Source organism: Salvelinus namaycush, chromosome 34 (assembly GCF_016432855.1).
Source record: "Salvelinus namaycush isolate Seneca chromosome 34, SaNama_1.0, whole genome shotgun sequence".
Lineage (NCBI taxonomy): Eukaryota > Metazoa > Chordata > Actinopteri > Salmoniformes > Salmonidae > Salvelinus > Salvelinus namaycush.
The window spans coordinates 19,231,855-19,251,354 of record NC_052340.1 but is presented as its reverse complement, the minus strand read 5'-3'; the positions used below and the strand labels follow the sequence as shown (position 1 = coordinate 19,251,354).

General features: G+C 41.5%; 1 protein-coding gene and 2 non-coding genes across 4 annotated transcripts; all 3 read left to right on the top strand.

Moving 5' to 3' along the window:
• Nucleotides 1-164: 164 nt before the first annotated feature.
• LOC120029176 (T-complex protein 1 subunit zeta) lies at nt 165-19,394 on the top strand. 2 transcript variants are annotated; one of them, XM_038974474.1, is made up of 14 exons: nt 165-380; nt 5,047-5,110; nt 5,359-5,493; nt 5,748-5,921; nt 11,296-11,399; nt 11,500-11,610; nt 12,021-12,180; nt 16,354-16,436; nt 16,729-16,825; nt 17,114-17,261; nt 18,037-18,170; nt 18,592-18,694; nt 18,840-18,912; nt 19,024-19,394. In XM_038974474.1, exons 1-14 carry the CDS (start codon nt 244-246, stop codon nt 19,094-19,096), a joined length of 1,596 nt encoding a protein of 531 aa, XP_038830402.1. In that variant the 5' UTR covers nt 165-243; the 3' UTR covers nt 19,097-19,394. The 2 variants fall into 2 exon arrangements, with proteins under 2 accessions (XP_038830402.1, XP_038830401.1); XM_038974473.1 differs by having other exon boundaries at nt 11,284-11,399.
• On the top strand, nt 5,137-5,275 carry LOC120029243. Its single transcript, XR_005473570.1, has one exon. It is a non-coding gene; the product is annotated as a small nucleolar RNA SNORA22 (small nucleolar RNA).
• On the top strand, nt 17,448-17,581 carry LOC120029242. The gene has a single exon (XR_005473569.1). It is a non-coding gene; the product is annotated as a small nucleolar RNA SNORA15 (small nucleolar RNA).
• Nucleotides 19,395-19,500: the final 106 nt, after the last annotated feature.

Here is a 19,500-nt window from a genome sequence, read left to right as displayed (position 1 = left end):
CCAAATTGAATATCGTGAACTAACAGGTTGACTCCTTCTTTCGATATTTGAGTGAACTGTTGTTCCACCAATCAGGGTAATTTGGACTTCCGTCTAACAGCTGGCCAATGAAATACAGTAAGGCGGGACCACTGTCAATTTCCGCACGTGAAGCCCAGAGAGTTCCAGAAACCGGCCTCTGTTAGTTTAGCCGTTACTGTAAATTATACAGCGTGGATTAACTGAATAGCTCATGTTTACACCATGACTGCAATAAAGGCATTAAACCCGAAAGCTGAGGTGGCCCGTGCTCAAGCCGCTCTTGCAGTAAATATCAGCGCTGCGCGTGGTCTTCAGGATGTGCTCAAAAGTAATTTGGGACCAAAAGGAACAATGAAAATGTGAGTGCGACTTGTCATGCTAGCTAGCATGCTACTACTACTGCTGCTAGCTTTAGCTAGCATCGTGGTAGCCTGGCAGCCAGTAGGCCATTTATGGTATTAAACATTTTTCTTTTGTCAGATCCATTGTAGACAGTCATTTCTAAGAAACTCATAACTTGCTAGATAGTGGATTTCCTAGCCAGCTCCAAAATACTTGTTTTAACTAACGTTACTGTTAGCTTTGATTTAGCTAGCCGAATATGTACATCATAGGAACCTACCGTTACTAGTACAGTAGTAACGTTACTCCTTAAAGGGATACTTCAGGATTTTGGTAATGAATGCCTTTATCTAACGTTACTTCTCCAGAGTCGGGTAAGTCGTGGATACCATGTTTATGTCTCTGCGTGCAGTTTGAAGGAAGTTGCTAACTTACGTTAGCGCTAGCACAATTGAACAATGAACTAGCATTAGAACAATCACTAAAAGTCTGAGCATAGCCGCGGGAAGTATTAAAAAAATATATATATATATTTATATGTATATATATATTTATATCTCACACACACAGTACCAGTCAAAAGTTTGGGCACCTACTCATGCCAGTGTTTTTTTATATTCTTTAAAAAATATATATATTACTGTCTACATTGTAGAATAAGAGTGAAGACATAAAAACTATGAAATGACACATGGAATCATGTAATAACCAAAAAAGTGTTAAAAAAATCTAAATATATTTTGAGGTTCTTAAAAGTAGCCACCCTTTGCCTTTATGACAGCTTTGCAAACTCTATCACAGTGCTAAATCATACTGGCTGGATTTCTGCATGCTTGAACTCCAATAACTCAGATACACATGAAAACATGAAATGACCCTGGGAATCGATTGAACATCACTCAGATGCACAAAAACAATATAACATTAAAAATAGGTGAAGCTTATATTTAACCATAATCTAACCCCTAGTAGGCTGGACACATGACATTTTTAACAATGCTTTTTTCTAATAAAAACTAGTTCATTGCATCCGTGCTGGAGCCCAGTTTCATAATATTACCATATGTCCCAGTTGCCTGCCATAGTTTTAAAGTAATCATGAAAAAACAGGCCTTATTTTAGGGCGTTTTTCACCCTGCCAGCTCCTATTAGTTCTGTTGAGCACTATGGCACCAACTTGCCTTCCGAACGTTCTAATCCCAGTTTATTGTTCAACGTCACAATGCCTGCTTTGCTATTATTGGCAATGGAGACCTGCTCACATTGTTTATAGTTCTAATCTAAACAACAAAAAATTACTCATGGAACTCTGAGGTCGTCCCATTGTTTACTATAGGGAAATATACAGTTGAAGTCGGAAGTTTACATACACCTTAGCCAAATACAGTTAAACTCAGTTTTTCACAATTTCTGACATTTAATCCAAGTAAAAATGCCCTGTTTTAGGTCAGTTAGGATCACCACTTTATTTTAAGAATGTGAAATGTCAGAATAATAGTAGAGAGAATGATTTATTTCAGCTTTTATTTCTTTCATCACATTCCCAGTGGGTCAGAAGTTTACATAACCCCAATTATTATTTGGTAGCATTCGGGTAGCATTCCACAAGTTTCCCACAATAAGTTGGGTGAATTTTGGCCCATTATTCCTGACAGAGATGGTGTTAACTGAGTCAGGTTTGTAGGCTTCCTTGCTCACACACACCTTTTCAGTTCTGCCCACACATTTTCTATGCGATTGAAGTCAGGGCTTTGTGATGGCCACTCCAATACCTTGACTTTGTTGTCCTTAAGCCATTTTGCCACAACTTTGGAAGTATGCTTGGGGTCATTGTCCATTTGGAAGACCCATTTGCGACCAAGCTTTAACTTCCTGACTGATGTCTTGAGATGTTGCTTCAATATATCCACATAATTTTCCATCCTCATGATGCCATCTATTTTGTGAAGTGCACCAGTCCGTCATGCAGCAAAGCACCCCCGTGCTTCACGGTTGGGCAGGGTGTTCTTCGGCTTGCAAGCCTCCCCCTTTTTCCTCCAAACATAAAGATGGTCATTATGGCCAAACAGTTATATATTTGTTCCACCAGACCAGAGGACATTTCTCCAAAAAGTATGATCTTTGTCCCCATGTGCAGTTGCAAGCCGTAGTCTGGCTTTTTTATGGCAGTTTTGGAGCAGTGGCTTCCTTGCTGAGCGGCCTTTCAGGTTATGTCGATATAGGACTTGTTTTACTGTGGATACTTTTGGACCTGTTTCCACCAGCATCTTCACAAGGTCCTTTGCTGTTCTAGGATTGATTTGCACTTTTCGCACCACAGTACGTTTATCTCTAGGAGACAGAACGCGTCTCCTTCCTGAGGGGTATGACGGCTGCATTGTCCCATGGTGTTTATACTTGCATAAAATTGTTCGTACAGATGAACGTTGTACCTTCATCTTCCCAAAGATAAACCAGACTTGTGGAGGTCTACAATTTTATTTTATTTTTTAAATCTGAGGTCTTGGCTGATTTCTTTTGATTTTCCCATGATGTCAAGCAAAGAGGCACTGAGTTTGAAGTTAGGCCTTGAAATACATCCACAGGTACACCTCCAATTGACTCAAATGATGTCAATTAGCCAATCAGAAGCTTCTAAAGCCATGACATCATTTTCTGCAATTTTCCAAGCTGTTTAAAGGCACAATCAACTTACTGTATGTAAACTTCTGACCCACTGGAATTGTGATACAGTGAGTTATAAGTGAAATAATCTGTCTGTAAACAATTGTTGGAAAAGTCACTTGTGTCATGCACAAAGTAGATGTCCTAACCGACTTGCCAAAACTATAGTTTGTTGACAAGAAATTTGTGGAGTGGTTGAAAAATGAGTTTTAATGATTCCAACCTAAGTGTATGTAAACTTCCGACTTCAACTGTAGGTATGTCTGTCTATTTTTCCAAATTTCTTGCAGTATGTATGAATATATATATATATTTTAAATTGGACACCATTTTAATCATGAGAATCTCTTTCTTATTATGTAAGGCTCGGCAGTGTATCTCATTGTCATCAAATGCTAGCCCTGAAATACCTTTCGCCCTTGGAACGCTGAGCTCCTCCCATTGTTTTCCTTTGGAGAAGCATGCTGGTATATTTCACCAAATATCTCGCAATGTGTATATTTAGATTTTTTCCAATTCGGACACCATTTTAATCATGAGAATCTCCTCTTGAATTATGTACGGCTGGGCAGTGTATCTCGTTGTCATTAAATGCTAGACCAGAAATAGTCAGAAGTTGCCATTTTTTTCCTACTTCCTCGTTATGCAGACATAAGCACACTTGGCACCATCGAGGTTTCTACAAAAGTTGTTATTTTTCAGTTTTGTCCTAAGGACAGATTGTAGTGGTCAAATAAAAAGGGATACATTTTCTTGGTGCCATTTAGGCGAAATGGAATTCTAAGCATCACTCCAGTCAAAACAGCCTCTGCGAACCTTCCAATCCCTTCATTTGCTATGGGCTCGCACAAGAGTTCCAGCTTAGCCAATGTTCTTTTGCTATTTTCAGCCTTGGGTGAATTTTGACTCGTTCTATTGTCCAGCCTACCCCTAGCCTAGGTAACGTTATCCAGCAAGCTAACGTTTGCCACAACTAATTGGAATTTGTAACATACCATATGTTTAGCAAATTGTTAGGATATGTTTCGAATTCGTAACATATACAAAATGAATACCATACGAATCGTAACATACTAAATGTTGTGTCTCGGCTTTATGTAAAGAATCATACAAAATTCTCTGAGACCAGGTTGGGGAAGTAGATAAAGGACCTAATTGACAAAATCCCCAAGTATCCCTTTAAGGTCTAAGGACATCGCATGTTCTTTTTAGAGGTAGACTGGCTCTGACAGCCAAATGCTCCATCTAAATGTGAATTGACTCTCAATTGCTCTATGGTTCTAGAAACATGAAGCCCTTTACTTTCATATTACATCAAAATAATTTCACAAATGCTAAATATACACTATTTTAACCGGCTTTATCACAGTTGCAGCCAGCAGCATTTTTCAGTGACAACACGTTTCTGGCGGCCTTCCGTTACACACAGGTGTTTGGTAGATGGCTAACGCTAGATGGCTAATTAGCACAGGTGGTCCCTCTGTCTTCCATAAACACACGCTGTAACATGGATATATGACCATATGGGAACACTAACCCAATAAAGGTGTTTACCAATGTAACCTTTTTTGTATTTTGAAAATGATTTCTCGCTGATATCAAAGATACGGTTTCCAAAACCGTATTGCAAGCAATTCATGTTAACGTTCAGAACGAACGCTGGGCTCCTAACAAAACTCACCCATACAGAAGATGCCTTTGTCCAATGACTCTTATGTGTAATGGAACTGAGTTATGATCAAGGGCTATGATTTAGCTAGCTGGATTATCAGGGAGTGGTTTTACAATAGGCACTGGATTATCTGACCAATGGTATTAGTTAGAAAGGATAATCAGCAGACACCTAGGCCCTTTAGACACTAACTTAAAAGCTGACTTTATCATAGTTTATATACAACTAGTCTTATTGCCTTCTAGCTATACTCACATGATTAGAGACATAAGCCTACAATGCATCTAGTAATGTATTAAATATGCAAACATGACTCTAACAAATTATTTTTGTGTGCTTGCTTGCAGGCTTGTATCAGGGGCTGGTGACATAAAGCTGACCAAAGATGGTAATGTCTTGTTGCACGAAATGGTAAGAAAAATGTTCTCATGAGTTTGATGCACAGTGAACACCCATGTCTGCTTCTTTTGTATCTCCCCTGGATTTTACTCTGTGCTTGAGTAAAGTTTGGTCTGTGACCTCTGTATTGGAGGAGTTGCATTCTCCTCCACATGTATTCAACAAACCAGTACATTTCATCTAACAGCTGTAACCTTACTAAGTGTGAGATGGATTGCTTCATATTCTTGCTTTGACAGTTATGTCTTTTCTTCAATCAGCAAATCCAGCATCCGACAGCATCCTTGATTGCCAAAGTGGCTACGGCACAGGATGACATCACAGGTGACGGTACAACATCCAATGTGCTCATCATTGGGGAGCTCCTGAAACAAGCAGACCTGTATGTGTCAGAGGTGAGATTTGGCTTGGGGGAAGCCTCCAACATGTCATTGAAATACCCTTTTCAACACTGGTAGTTTCCTTGTTGAAAGAAGGGATTTTGATAAAGAATTTCATTTTTAGCAGGGTTGTGTGATAGTTAATTGATAAATGTAGAATCAGTGCCACTAAAGCAGGTTGCAGAATCTGCATCCCAGTACCATTAGTTAACCCCCTATTCCTGTGGTTTTCCCCCCAACCGGTTTTGTGATTTTCCCCCACCAAAAAGGGTCTCCACCCACGGATAATAGCAGAAGGTTTTGAGGCAGCCAAGGAAAAGGCTCTGGAGGTGCTGGAGGAGATGAAGGTGACCAGAGAGATGGACAGAGAGACCCTCATCCACGTGGCCCGCACCTCCCTCAGAACCAAGGTCCATGCTGAGCTGGCTGATCTCCTCACAGAGGTAGGAGTGTGTGTTTGACTGTTTGTTGTGAGTGGTGGGTTGGAGAGTTCATGAATCTGGCTTACATTAGTTTATTGCTCTTCAAGCAAGCACTTGTCCAAATCTGTGTTCAAACGATTTGACATCTTTCAAATACTTAGAGCAGGGATGGGTAACTCCAGTCCGTGGGGGACAGAGTGATGTCACACTTTTCACACTTCTCAAGCAAACAGCTGATTTTAAACTTATTGCATTCTAATCATGATATTCATTTTAGCTGATTTACTTGAGTCAGGTGCTGTTGCACTGTATACCAGTACCAAAACGTCATGATACTTATGATACCAACATTTTAGAATACCGTAGTAACGTTTCATATGATACTACTGACTTTTTTAGCCCTACCGTTCTAAAGAACCTGAGGGCACCTGTTGATAAAATGTTTTATAAAGTCAGTTTTGTTTAAAAATAGGTGAATTTAAGCAACAGTCACTAGTCTCTTGAATGTGCACGTCCAAAAATAGCCACTTCACTTTTATGCGCATATCACATGTGGCAGTTGTAATCTGCCAGCCGCATCCCCTACCAGCCACCCTTCTCACCTGCTTCTCTCCGTTCGCTCTTCACGCGTCTCTATTCCTCCGCCAGTTTTAAAAATTTATATAATTTAGCCGTGATGACGAGCGGGGATGCAGACCCCGATGAGTCTTCTGTTAGATTTGTACATTTGAGCTCATCCAGTTTATTCTCCAATGATTGCACATTGGCCAATAGGAAGTATGGTTGAGGCGGGTTACCCACTCGCCCACAAAATCTCACAAGGCACCCTGACCTGTGTCCCCTGTACCTGCGTCTTCTCTTCATGCGAATGATGGAGATTTGGGTGTGGTTGGGTATAGAGTAAATCCTTCGCGTCCGACTCGTTAAAGAAAAAATCTTGGTCGAGGTGAGTAATCGCTGTTCTGATATCCAGAAGATCTTTTCGGTCATAAGAGACAGTGGCAGAAACATTATGTACAAAATAAGTTAAAAACAACGTGGAAAAAAAAAATAAGCTAGCTAAATATACATGAACGTTTCATGTGTTTCGGCCTGTCCCTAATTAATATAGTTGGTTCAGAGTTCGTTTTGATATTTCAACCTGCATGTCTGGTCGCATCTGCTGTGGATGTACAAAATCAACATCCGCACGATGGCGGTACGCGCGTGCCCGGTCTAGACGGCATGTAGTGTTTTAAAAGTTGGGAGTATGTGTGTTTGTGGGAGAGTGGTGTGTGTTTAAGAGTGCATGTTAACTGAATAGTGAAGGTTTCATGCAGTGTTTTCCCCTTACTGACACAATGACATGCAGATCATTATGCATGTGTATCACAGGCGGTTGGTGGCAGCTTTATTAGGGGAGGATGGGCTCGTGGTAATGGCTGGAGCGCATTTGGTGGATTGGTGTCAAACACATGGTTTCTATTAGTGATGCGCTGATTTTGTGGCCTTTTAAGCATTCTAGTACAGTTAAATAGTTATCACACATGGACGCAGCGGTTTAAGGCACTGCAACTCAGTGCAAGAGGCGTCACTACAGTCCTTGGTTCGAATCCAGGCTGTATCACATCCGGCCTTGATTGGGAGTCCCATAGGGCGGCGCACAATTGGCCCAGCGTTGGCCGGGGTAGGCCGTCATTGTAAATACGATTTTGTTCTTAACTAACTTGCCTAGTTAAATAAAGGTTACACACACCACACTCACCAAAAAGTAATTTTGTTGGCATTTACATATGTCCCCATTACCAGTAAAACATAATCAAAACCGATTTCTTTCACTTACTTGCTGTGCTGTTTCGTTGTTAATTTGTCGTTTCATTCTCAACCAGGATTTCTATAAAATGCAGTTTGGGTCTTTGCGTGTCAAATAACACTATTTTGCGTGTCAAATAACAATATTTGACCAATCAGGACCCGAAATATGACTGCACGTCACATAATAAATTAACACGTTCATACATTTTTTACGTAGTTATTACACATTGATTACGCTATCACTCGTATTTCATGTCACACCTATTCATTCATCGATACGTATGCTATGATGCTGGTTGTCTCACTCACCTACAGTGCTGGTCATAAAAATTAAATAAAAAAGCTAGCTAGCTCATGGATGCAAACCATGTTCTTCCCCAAAAACATAGCAAAACATCTGTTTCAGTAGCTATAGTTAGCTAGCTAACTATAAAGCTAGGTATCGTCTAAAATAACCCTAATTTAGAAGACTGTTCTCATCTGATTAATGGTGGTTGGTAGGGTTGCACATTTTGGGGATTATTCAGACGTGGAAACTTTCCATGGGAATTAACAGAAATGTATGCAAATTAATATTAATTCCATTTAAATATAGATGTTTTTTGCATTGGATATATTTATCATATGGAGACAGAAACATAAACCTTTTTACCTTATAAATAGACATAATTGCAAATGATTAAATCCTTCCAATAGAAATAAAAACAATTTAGTTAAGAATTGAACTTTAATTAAATGAGTTCACTCTTCACATGGGATGATTTCACGGAACAACAAAAAGGGTATATTGAATGATCCCCAATGATCCATCGCATCTCCCAAAAATGTTTCGAACATCTGTAAAATGATAGTCCAGAAACTAAAGCTTTGGTTGTCTTCCTCACAGGCTCCCATGTCTTCTCACTGGACCTCTTCAATGTCCACCTCTTGAACCTCAGATGCTGAGGCCTCATCTCCACTGTCACTTTCCAACCTTGTTGAGGATGGCTCGTTGTCAAGCTCAAAAAGCCTCAAATTTGCCCAGGTGGCCACCAACTTTTCAACCCTTGTATTGGTCAGCCTGTTGTGTGCTTTGGTGTGTGTGTTCCCAAACAAGGACCAGTTGCGCTCTGAGGCGGCTGATGTTGGTGGGATTTGGAGGATAATGGGGGCAACAGGGGAAAGAGCCTCAGATCCACAAAGTCCCTTCCACCAGGTGGATGTTGAGATATGTTGGCACGACTGCCATATTGCATCTCCATCCCAAAGCCCTTGATTTGAAGTGTACTTCACCAGACTGCTAAGAACCTTGCCCTCATCCAGGCCAAGGTGGTGAGACACAGCAGGGATGACACCATATAGACCATGTTGATCTCTGCACCATACAGGCTTCTCTTGCCAGCATACTTGGGGTCCAACATGTACACTGCGGCATGTATGGGCTTCAGGCAGAAGTCTTCATGCTTTTTGATGCATTTCAGAACTGCAGTTTACTCTGCTTGGAGCAACAGTTAGTGGGCAGGGCAGTACGGATTTCTTCTCTTACATCTGCAAGCATTGTCTCCCTCAATCCATGCAATGTCTTCTGCTATAGGTTTCTGGCTGCTTACCATTCTCTCCCAAAATATATAATCCAGGAGGATCCTCTTGATGGGGCTGTCCATATCGGCAAACCATTTCTTGGAGAGACTCCTTCCTCTCCAGGAGACTGTCAAACATGACAACACCACCCTAACGGGTGTTGCTGGGCAGCTTCAATGTGGTGTTCTTATTCTTCTCACTTTGCTTGGTGAGGTAGGTTGCTGCTATAACTTGATGACCATTCACATACCTGACCATTTCCTTGGCTCTCTTGTAGAGTGTATTCATTGTTTTCAGTGCCATGATGTCCTTGAGGAGCAGATTCAATGCATGAGCAGCACAGCCAATGGGTGTGATGTGAGGGTAGGACTCCTCCACTTTAGACCAAGCAGCCTTCATGTATGCAGCATTGTCTGTCACTAGTGCAAATGCCTTCTGTGGTCCAAGGTCATTGACTGCCTTCAACTCATCTGCAATGTAGAGACCGGTGTGTCTGTGCTGTTGTAGAATACTGGTTGAGGGGTGGAGATGATGTAGTTAATTATTCTTTGCACACAAACATTCGACCACCCATCAGAGATGATTGCAATAGTTTGCTTTCTCTGATTTGCTTGACCTTCACTTGAACTCTGTTGAACTCTGCATCCAGCAAATGAGTAGAGAAAGCAAAAACTATCTAGCAGAAATTGTTAACAAGTTAGAAATGATTTAAACACACTTTGCTGTAGGCTACTATTTACTAGTTAACAAAAAATCATGTATGTCATAAAATATATTCACCCCACCCAGTATTGTAATCAAAACTTACCAGAAAGCATGTAGTCCTTGGCTCAGACAGTATAGTAGTGTGGGCTCAATAGCATCTCATTAGTGTGCAAGATCTTGAGAATCAGCTGTACATGTGATGGAAGAGTGCACTGCACATGTGATGGAAGAATGCATTGTGCATGCAGAGGGTTGCAATTCCATAGTTTAACCAAAATATGCCACAAGACCTTGTGTATCCCACAAAAACGCGGTATTGTAAACACATCGTTTGTGGCCGGTGTTTGCTTGTTTGCAGACTTTTTTGTACAGCTTTGGCAGTGCTACTGATAGTAGTGGTGGCGCTTGGCTTGCACGTGCAAATTCAGATCACACAACATTCTATAATAGAACTGTCATTTGACGTGTCAAATTAACCGCTTATTTAACGTGTCAAATAGTGTTTGACGTGTATAATTTTTGACACGCAGACCCAAACGGCGTTCCATAGTATGTTGTGAAGCTAATAGCAGTGACGCTATTACTGTGGTACTCCGATAGGGCAACATCTTAAAAATAGCGCACTTGATAATGTTAGTGTGTACCGGCGCTCGACCAGTTGCGAAAGCCAATATCACCCACGACAGAAAACGTTTGCTTGTTAAGGGCAATGAATTCCATTATCTTGCCGTTTTTATGGATTTCGCCATTTGAGTTGTCTCACGGAAATTTTCTTTCAAATGACTGCTCGATCCACACAGCAGACATTGTGGGTTAGGTTAGGAATGCTGTGTTGCACAACATTTTACATGGCGTCATTACGTCATTTACCTACATTATATAGGTATGCACATCAACTTTGACATCGGGCCGATACCGATGTTGGCATTTTTAGCTAATATCGTCCGATTTCGATATGTTCACCGATACATTGTGCATCTTTAGTTTCTATGTGTTTGATGCCTTTCCATTTGTGCCGTTCCAGCCATTATTATGAGTTGTCCTCCCTTCAGCAGCCTCCACTGATGTATATTCCTTCTTCCCATTCAATGTCTGTGTTGTATTGAGTAGAAGTGTGAATTTCAGTGACAGGTTTTTGGAGAACGTTTAGCAAACGTGAACAAGCGTCCGGGGCGAGCATGACGCTAGGCAACTTTTTTGTTGTTGATTTAAAAGAAAAAAGTTCAGTCTGTGGACAAGCTCAATCAAGCAATACTATAATTGCTGTACTTGTCATCTGATTGTATGATAAGTACATCTAATAACTTCACCCCCTCACTTTGAGGATATTTTACAGGCTGTGGTGGATGCTGTGCTGGCTATCCACAGACCCAACGAGCCTATTGACCTGTTCATGGTGGAGATCATGGAGATGAAGCATAAGACTGACAGCGACACACAGTGAGTGTACATCTCTCTCATACACACTCACCTGACAGTCACTGACACGGAGTACATTCAAATTGTGTCCAACATTGTGACTTTTGTGTCCCCTCCCTAGGCTGATACGAGGCCTGGTGTTGGACCATGGTGCCCGTCATCCTGACATGAAGAAACGGGTGGAGGATGCCTTTGTGCTCACTTGCAACGCCTCTTTGGAATATGAGAAAACGTCAGTATAATGTTGGCGCAGCTAGCTTTGCCTTTTACGAGCTGTAATATATTTGTAAGCATGGACAAATTCTGTGTTAGTCAGTAGTAGATGCATTCAGACATGCAAAAGCATCCTTTCACTTCTTTACTAAGGTGAGTGCTGTCTTGTGCCTCACCTACTGCATGGAGAAGTTAATACAAGTACAGCAGTTGAGTTCATTTAAGAGATGAGGCAAAGCTCTTTTTAAGCAGCAATGAATTTTGGTCATTGGAAAGTCACTATTTTTAGGATGTAACTACTACAGTAAGGGGGCTTGTGGTGTGTTCGCCTATGTTGTATACTTTCCAAATGGAGTGTCCTCAGCAGTTTGTGAAAAGAGCATGGGTTTATAAACTGTCAGTTCGCATAAACCCCTGCTTTACTTTCAGCGAGGTGAACTCTGGCTTCTTCTACAAGAGTGCTGGCGAGAGGGAGAAGCTGGTGGCTGCTGAAAGGAAGTTCATTGAGGAGCGCGTGAAGAAGATCATCGAGCTCAAGAATGCAGTGTGTGCTGATACCAAAAAAGGCTTTGTGGTCCTCAACCAGAAGGTATGACCAGGAAGTTGCTTTTTTCGCCAGTGAAGAAATTATTTTGGAAATGTGGACTGATCTATCAATCTTTCAAAGGAAATGATTTGAATACTCATGCAATACTATGACGGTACAGTGAACACCCTTGTGTGCTTTCTTTGTAGCTCCACTGGAGCTAAAGTAGTGTGGTCTGTGACCTCTGCATTGGCGGAGCTGCATTCTCCTCCACATGTATTCAGCAGACCAGTACATTCTGTTAACTCGAAATGACACAACGACAAGGTTCCAGTTTAACAAAGTTTACTCTACTATATGAACACACTACAAGGTAGCCATTACACTCCAGGCTAGGTCCAACAACGAACCGACTTCCAGCGCATGCGCACTCTTGACTCCGTGATAGCCCCGTAATAACAGGAGTATAGGGATACTTAAAACATGAACTTAACAATCTCCCCCTTTTCTTTAAAGACAAATAAAACATCAACAACATAATTAAAGGTCCAAGTATTATTCAAGATCCCCATTACAAATGGGTTGTGTTACAGGCTGCCACTTTCCATTACTGAGAGCCTGTAGGAGCGAGAGCCTGTAGGAGCACAAGACCGGATGCTCCCTTTTTAGTCAGACAGTCAGCAAGCTGTTCCTTTGTGGTCGACCACAGAATCCGCTGGATTCTCTGTGCTTGAATAAGTTCCTTGATGCTGCTAATCTCAAAGTCTTTTCTCTGTGACAGACTTGGTTGACTTCACAGCATCAACTAATGAGTAGTTGTCAGTGACACAAACTACAGGTAGGAAGTGCCGTTTTGTCCCACCAGTGATAACCTAGCGAAGCATCACTGAAGACAACTAGTTTCAAAGAGTCATCTTTTCCAACATGCTGAAACTTTAACGTCACTTGTTGTGATTCCAGTTTACGAACAACTTTGTTTGCCTCATGAATGGTTTGTACAGTGGCGTGTTTTGTGTTAGATGCCAAGTTGCAACCATCAAACCAGGTCTACTCTGTCTCGCAGCCCATAAAATTTGTCCCATCTTTGACCTCAATTGACCAGCTTCAATTCCACAGAGGGGAATTCCTTTGTACGGCTCTTGAAGAATCCATGTGGATAGGTTGAAGATTCTTGATATAGCTCTCCTGTTGCATCAGTATTTTTCCATCAACTGTAATAAACTCTATGCCAACATAACAAAAATGATCATGCTCCTCACGGCCAACCTAGAAAACAGCTTTGAGGTGTGGAATCACAGTTGAAGCAAAGGTCTGTGAGCCACCCCAGATAAAGTCATCAACATGACAGGCAAGTACTCCAGTCACATTGCAGTCTTGATCAAGCCAATAGAAGACTGCAGGATCCACTTGTGACATTTTTCCACCTGTATTCAGCATTGTTGCCTTGACTTTGTTGTACCAGTAGAGTGATCCATCTGCCAGTCCATACACACACTTTTTTAGTTTCCACAGTGTTCCTTCACTTTTAGCTTCGGGCGGAGGTCGGATGTGAATGTCCCTTGACAGCTCTGTTCCCTGCAAAAATCCAGATTTGATGTCTATGGAATTAAGTTTCCATTTTTTCTGGCAGATCACTGACATCAGCAATCTGAGTGACTCTGAGGCCCATGTCGGTGAGTCTTTTGGGAGTTCTTTAGCAGCCAGCTCCTCAAAAACTCTAGCCACTAGACGTGCTTTGGGCACTATTCCAGTTAAGGATTCTTTAAGGGTACACACCCACCTTGTTGAGACGCACTTTTGGCCAATGTCTTTGACTTCCTCAAACACTCCATTTTTCCTCCAATTACTGAGCTCATCTAGCTTAGCTGAGTCAAATGACACGTCCTTTGTTTCAAGTACATCATCATTTTGAATGTCATTCTGTTTTTCTCGATTTTCCATTGGTTCAATTCTGATATTATCTACAAGTGGCAGGTCAGCTGACCCTGTTGTACCAGAAAGTGTAGCTGGTTCAGAGTACTGCAAGTTGTACCAGTTCTTGTGTTTTGCTTTTCCTGCTCGTCCAATGACGGTTGCTGTATGTGGAATACCACTTTCTCTGTCCGTGTATTTAACAGGTTGTCCAGTTTTCAGATTGGAACAACCATGTTCTCTTAACACATGTGGCTGTTGAATGTTTTCCTCATTTGAACGCTCAACAGTATTACCTGTGACATGGTTGAAGGTCTCTGCTCCATTTCCTATGTCAGTTTCGGTGTCCATATCATTGGATGCGACATCTGGTAGGTTTGTGTCTGTTACTGTGTCCTTTTTGTCATTTTCATTAGGAGACTGATTCTCAGCAACAGCCCCTCTATCTTGTTGATCATTTACTTTCCGCAATCTTGAGTGATGCACCCTGACAATCATGCCTCCGTGCCTCACAAATATCACCACACCATCTTGACCAATGACTACTCCCGGTCCTTTCCACTCTTGACAGTCAACTCGTTTGTAGTACACTTTGTCTCCAGACTCGTACTTCTCATCATCATTATTCCCTGAACTGCTGAGTAACTTTTGAAGTCTGTTAACTGTATCATGTCCAAACTGTTTGTAAAGCTTTAACAATACTTTGTGTTTTTCTTTAGTGCTCATGTTCTCTGTGACTGTCAGAATCTTCATGTGCTCTGTGTCAGTCAGAATCTCATTTTTGCATGGACACTGTGTGATGTCTTTGTCTAAAATGTTTACACAATAGTGGCCTGAGGTAGTAAGTTCAAGAGTCACTGGTTGTTTAAACATCACTGCCTTGTCATTTTTTATGTCTAGTACAGCCTCTGCCTTCTTGAGGGAAGCTTTGCTTAATAGTAAGGGGATATCTGTAGGGACCACCTCTGTTTCAATGTGACACTTAGTCTGACCAATTTTTGCTGGTATCTTAACTCTCTTGGTAGAATGGACAATTCTCCCGTCTCCAAATTTGAAAGCTCTGTTGCTTGGTGTGTCAATCATATTTTGTACTTCCTTCATATTTAGTTCACTGACATAGCTATCAAGCCATTTTGCACCACACACTGTCCGTGTACATGCAGTATCAATCACAGCAGATCCTAAGGATTCAACTATAAAAATCTCAGTATCAGAAGCAGATTCATTTGAAAACAGTGTAATGTTACACTGCTCTATCTCTGTGTTTACATTTTCCTCTGTTAGTTTAACTTGTTCATTTTTATGAGGACAGTCTTTAACCCAATGGTAAGTGCTTTGACAAATAGCACATTTCGATCTCCTTCCATATGTGTCCAGTGGATTTGTGCCGGGAAATGGCGCCCTCTTCTGGTTATCTTGAGAACGTGACTTTTTGGCGCCTTTTCTGTGCTGCTCGGTGTAATATGCTGCGTCACTCACTTGCATTCCATCTGTTATTGGCGCGACAGACGTCTTTTCACCAAATATTCTTTTTAGTGCCGACTTCATAGATGCAAAAGTCAGCACAGTACAAGCAGTCAACGCCAACTGTTTCTCCCTACCATCTAGACAAGCAGTGTCTAGCAACTTGAACCCTAACACTGCATCTGGGAGAACCATGTCGTACTTGCGCATTCTATTGTACCTCTGTTCGAAATCAATGATGTAGTCCGCCATTGCAACCGAAATATCTCTCGTAACACTGTCAAAGTTTGAATATGCCTCGTAGGCACGGTCTTTCTCTTCTTTAAGAAATACAGAATCCAGTGCTGTGATCAAAGTTCCCATACCGTCATCCTTGTTCAAATCCTCAACGGATATCTCCAGTGCTGTATCTCTCGCTCTTCCCTCGAGCGATAATACCACCGCAAGTGCTTGCTTTTTCGCGTCCAGATTAGTAACGCGTGTCCAGATTCCCAGTTCATTTTTCCAACTTTCGTACGACCTCTTCTCGTCGAAGCGAGGTGGCACGTTGTAGTTAGAAGCCATCGTCTGCTACCAATGTTAACTCGAAATGACACAACGACAAGGTTCCAGTTTAACAAAGTTTACTCTACTATATGAACACACTACAAGGTAGCCATTACACTCCAGGCTAGGTCCAACAACGAACCGACTTCCAGCGCATGCGCACTCTTGACTCCGTGATAGCCCCGTAATAACAGGAGTATAGGGATACTTAAAACATGAACTTAACACATTCAGTGTTGCACCATATTAAAGTTGTATTGATTGGAATTATATTTTTGATATTTAATGAACCCAACTGTATTTTCCTCCTCACAGGGAATTGATCCATATTCCCTGGATGCTCTGGCCAAAGAGGGCATTGTAGCTCTGCGTAGGACCAAGAGGAGGAACATGGAAAGGTAAAATAAATATAGCCTGCCTCCATCTTTGTTTGTTTACAAGCTTGAACAGTGCATTTTGCTGAGGTACACTTCTTAGGCTTGGACCAATTATGTTACTCTTGTCAGTGGTAAAATCAGTCAGATACAATGCAAAAGCATATTTTCACTGCTACTTTACTAAATGTGAGTGCAGTCCTGTGCCTCACCTACTCAGTGGAGGAGTGAATACAATGTGTCTGTGTTACTACTTTCGAATGATTTACTTTGTCTTGTTGACCTGTCTGCCCCCGGTCTCTTCCCCTCACCCCAGACTCACCCTGGCTTGTGGAGGTATCGCCATGAACTCTTTTGAAGACCTCACTCCAGAATGCCTGGGCCAGGCTGGTCTTGTCTATGAACACACACTGGTGAGTTAACATGCTGGTTCTTTACTTCATGACCAGAACAAGCAATCATAAATGGTCTATATCAGTCTGCTTCCCAAACAGTTGGTACAGAATTCCTCCTGTTGTGTGTGGAATCACTGTCCAAATTCACCACACTGAGTAAGGATACTAAAGGGGCCTATCAGCTTGCCTTGTCCCTTCTTTCCAATACTATGAAAATCTATGATTTGGTAAAAATGTGTATAAGATGTAATGTTGTGGTTTATCATGAAGTTAAATATGTAATGTAGTGGTTTCTCCCCCATACAGGGTGAGGAGAAGTACACATTCATAGAGAAGTGTGGGAACCCCCGGTCAGTGACCCTGCTGGTGAAGGGACCCAACAAACACACCCTGACCCAGATCAAAGACGCAGTCAGGGACGGGCTCAGGGCCGTCAAGAACGCGATCGAGGACGGTACGTAACGCTGCAATGGAAGTTCAAACCCTGTTCATCTGGCACTCCAGGCAGGATAAATCAGAAACTATTTGAATCCTGCTCTGTTAGGCTTTACCATAAGATGATCGATTGAGTAGGGGAGTCTTTGATTTTATCAAGATGTGGCTGAATCTGTAAATGCTGATTGCTGAAATAGATTTGTAGGCATGGATGAATTCTGTGTCACTCTGTCAGTAGTGGATGCAGTCAGACACCATGCAAAAGCATCCTTTCACTTCTTTACTAAGAGTGGGTGCTGTCCTGTGCCTCACCTACTCAATAGAGGAGTGAATACAAGTCAAGCTTGGGACTATAAGGTTCTATCTGCTTTTTTGTCTTATTTTATTGCCATATCCTTGTTCTGTTCAATGTTCTCTACTTATGTATATACTTTAAATACCTCATATCATGTGGTTAAGTTCAAAAGAATACAATATAGGAATTGCTGACACCATTCAAACTAATGAGGGTTCAGAACTTTAAAGCCAATTATCTCAATCATATTTTTGCAGATAGAACCTTATAGTCCTAAGCTCTCGAAGTAGCTAGTTTTAGTGCATACACAAATTTCAGGTTACGTCTCACTGTCAAGTCCCTATAGAATGTTGATTAGCCTGGTCAGATAGCATTCATTCACATCTTCAAACTCCACTTTGCCTCAAATCACTTAATTTTGTTTGTCAATGTGTGCCTGACAGCTCTTCAGTACTGCTTATCAGCTGTTCAGAGACTGACCCCAGTGTTGACTTTGCAGGCTGCGTGGTGTCAGGGGCCGGGGCCTTTGAGGTGGCTGTGCATGATGCTCTAATAAAGCACAAACCGTTAGTGAAGGGCCGGGCTCAGCTGGGTGTGCAGGCTTTCGCTGATGCCCTCCTCATCATCCCTAAGGTATGTAATGTGTCTTAAAACAACGGTTTTAAGTGTTCTTATTTTTGTCAATGCCTTCCATGCTTTGACGTTCTATTGATATATCCTTCATTGTCAGAGTTATCTAACTTTTAGATTAAGGGATACTTTGGGATTTTGACAATTAGACCCTTTATCTACTTCCCAAGAGTCGGATGAACTTATGTCTCTGTGTGCAGTTTGAAGAAAGTTGCTAGCTAGTGCAATTGTTAAGTAGTGTTAGCAAGCATTCGATTGTGAAACTACCCCTTCCTTCATACTAGACACCGAGACACAAATAGTATCCACGAGTTCATCTGGCTCTGGGGAAGTACATAAGTGCCTCATTGACAAAATCTTGAAGGAACCCTTTAAGAAAAGTCTTCCTGTCTACTGTTAATTGACTTTGTTTCTTTCTCTCCAGGTACTAGCCCAGAACTCTGGGTATGATCCAATGGAGACCTTGGTCAAACTCCAGACTGAGTACAAAGAGAGTGGCCAGCTGGTTGGCGTGGACCTGAGCTCTGGTATGGAATGTTTTTTTCCCTAAAAGCTCAAACTGGGTGTATATGTGGCTTTATTTCACATCCAAATGCATCATACCCATATCCTATGTCAAATAAAAAAAATCTATTAAAATTAACTTTAAATTGACGCATTTCCTTTCTTTAGGTGAACCAATGGTCGCTTCGGAAGCTGGGGTTTGGGATAACTACAGTGTTAAGAAACAACTCCTTCACTCATGGTAAGAAGAACACACCCTTTTAAAATCTCAAATCAGTATTACCCTGTAGATTTAAGAATCAATGACCCTTTGGATTAAACTGTTGTTGATTCGTTTTTTTTCTGTACACAGCACGGTAATAGCCAGCAACATCCTGTTGGTGGATGAGATCATGAGAGCAGGCATGTCATCCCTGAAGGGCTAAGGTCAGAACCGATGACCTCTTGTGGATGACTACCGCTTAAGATTCTAGTTGTTCGAGCAGCCTCATAGAATAACTAGGGGAATAAATGGACCAGTATTAGAAGGTTCTCATCATAGGTGATGAATGGAGAATGCTCTTGTTCCCCTGCTTGTTGATATGTCCCTTCTGTCATATTATACATGGACACTCCATTTCATCCCACACGTGTTCTTGTTTTGTTTTTTGCTATGGATCATACCAAGAATGTATAAACCTCAATCTTATCTTAGTATGTAATAAACCTGTAGCTTGGCTCTGATGTTGAGTTTGCAGCTCATTATAATCAGTCTATTGAGTCTTGTGAGTTAAACATTTGCACAATTTAGGATACACCAATCCAGGTTCAGATTTGTAATAAATAAAAT

Excerpts from the sequence above, each read along its gene's own strand:
- LOC120029176 (XM_038974473.1), top strand. The coding sequence starts at position 244 with ATGACTGCAATAAAGGCATTAAACCCGAAAGCTGAGGTGGCCCGTGCT. Across the intron at positions 11,611-12,020 it reads TCTTTGGAATATGAGAAAAC|CGAGGTGAACTCTGGCTTCT; the intron begins GTCAGTATAATG and ends CTTTACTTTCAG. Across the intron at positions 18,913-19,023 it reads AAACAACTCCTTCACTCATG|CACGGTAATAGCCAGCAACA; the intron begins GTAAGAAGAACA and ends TTCTGTACACAG.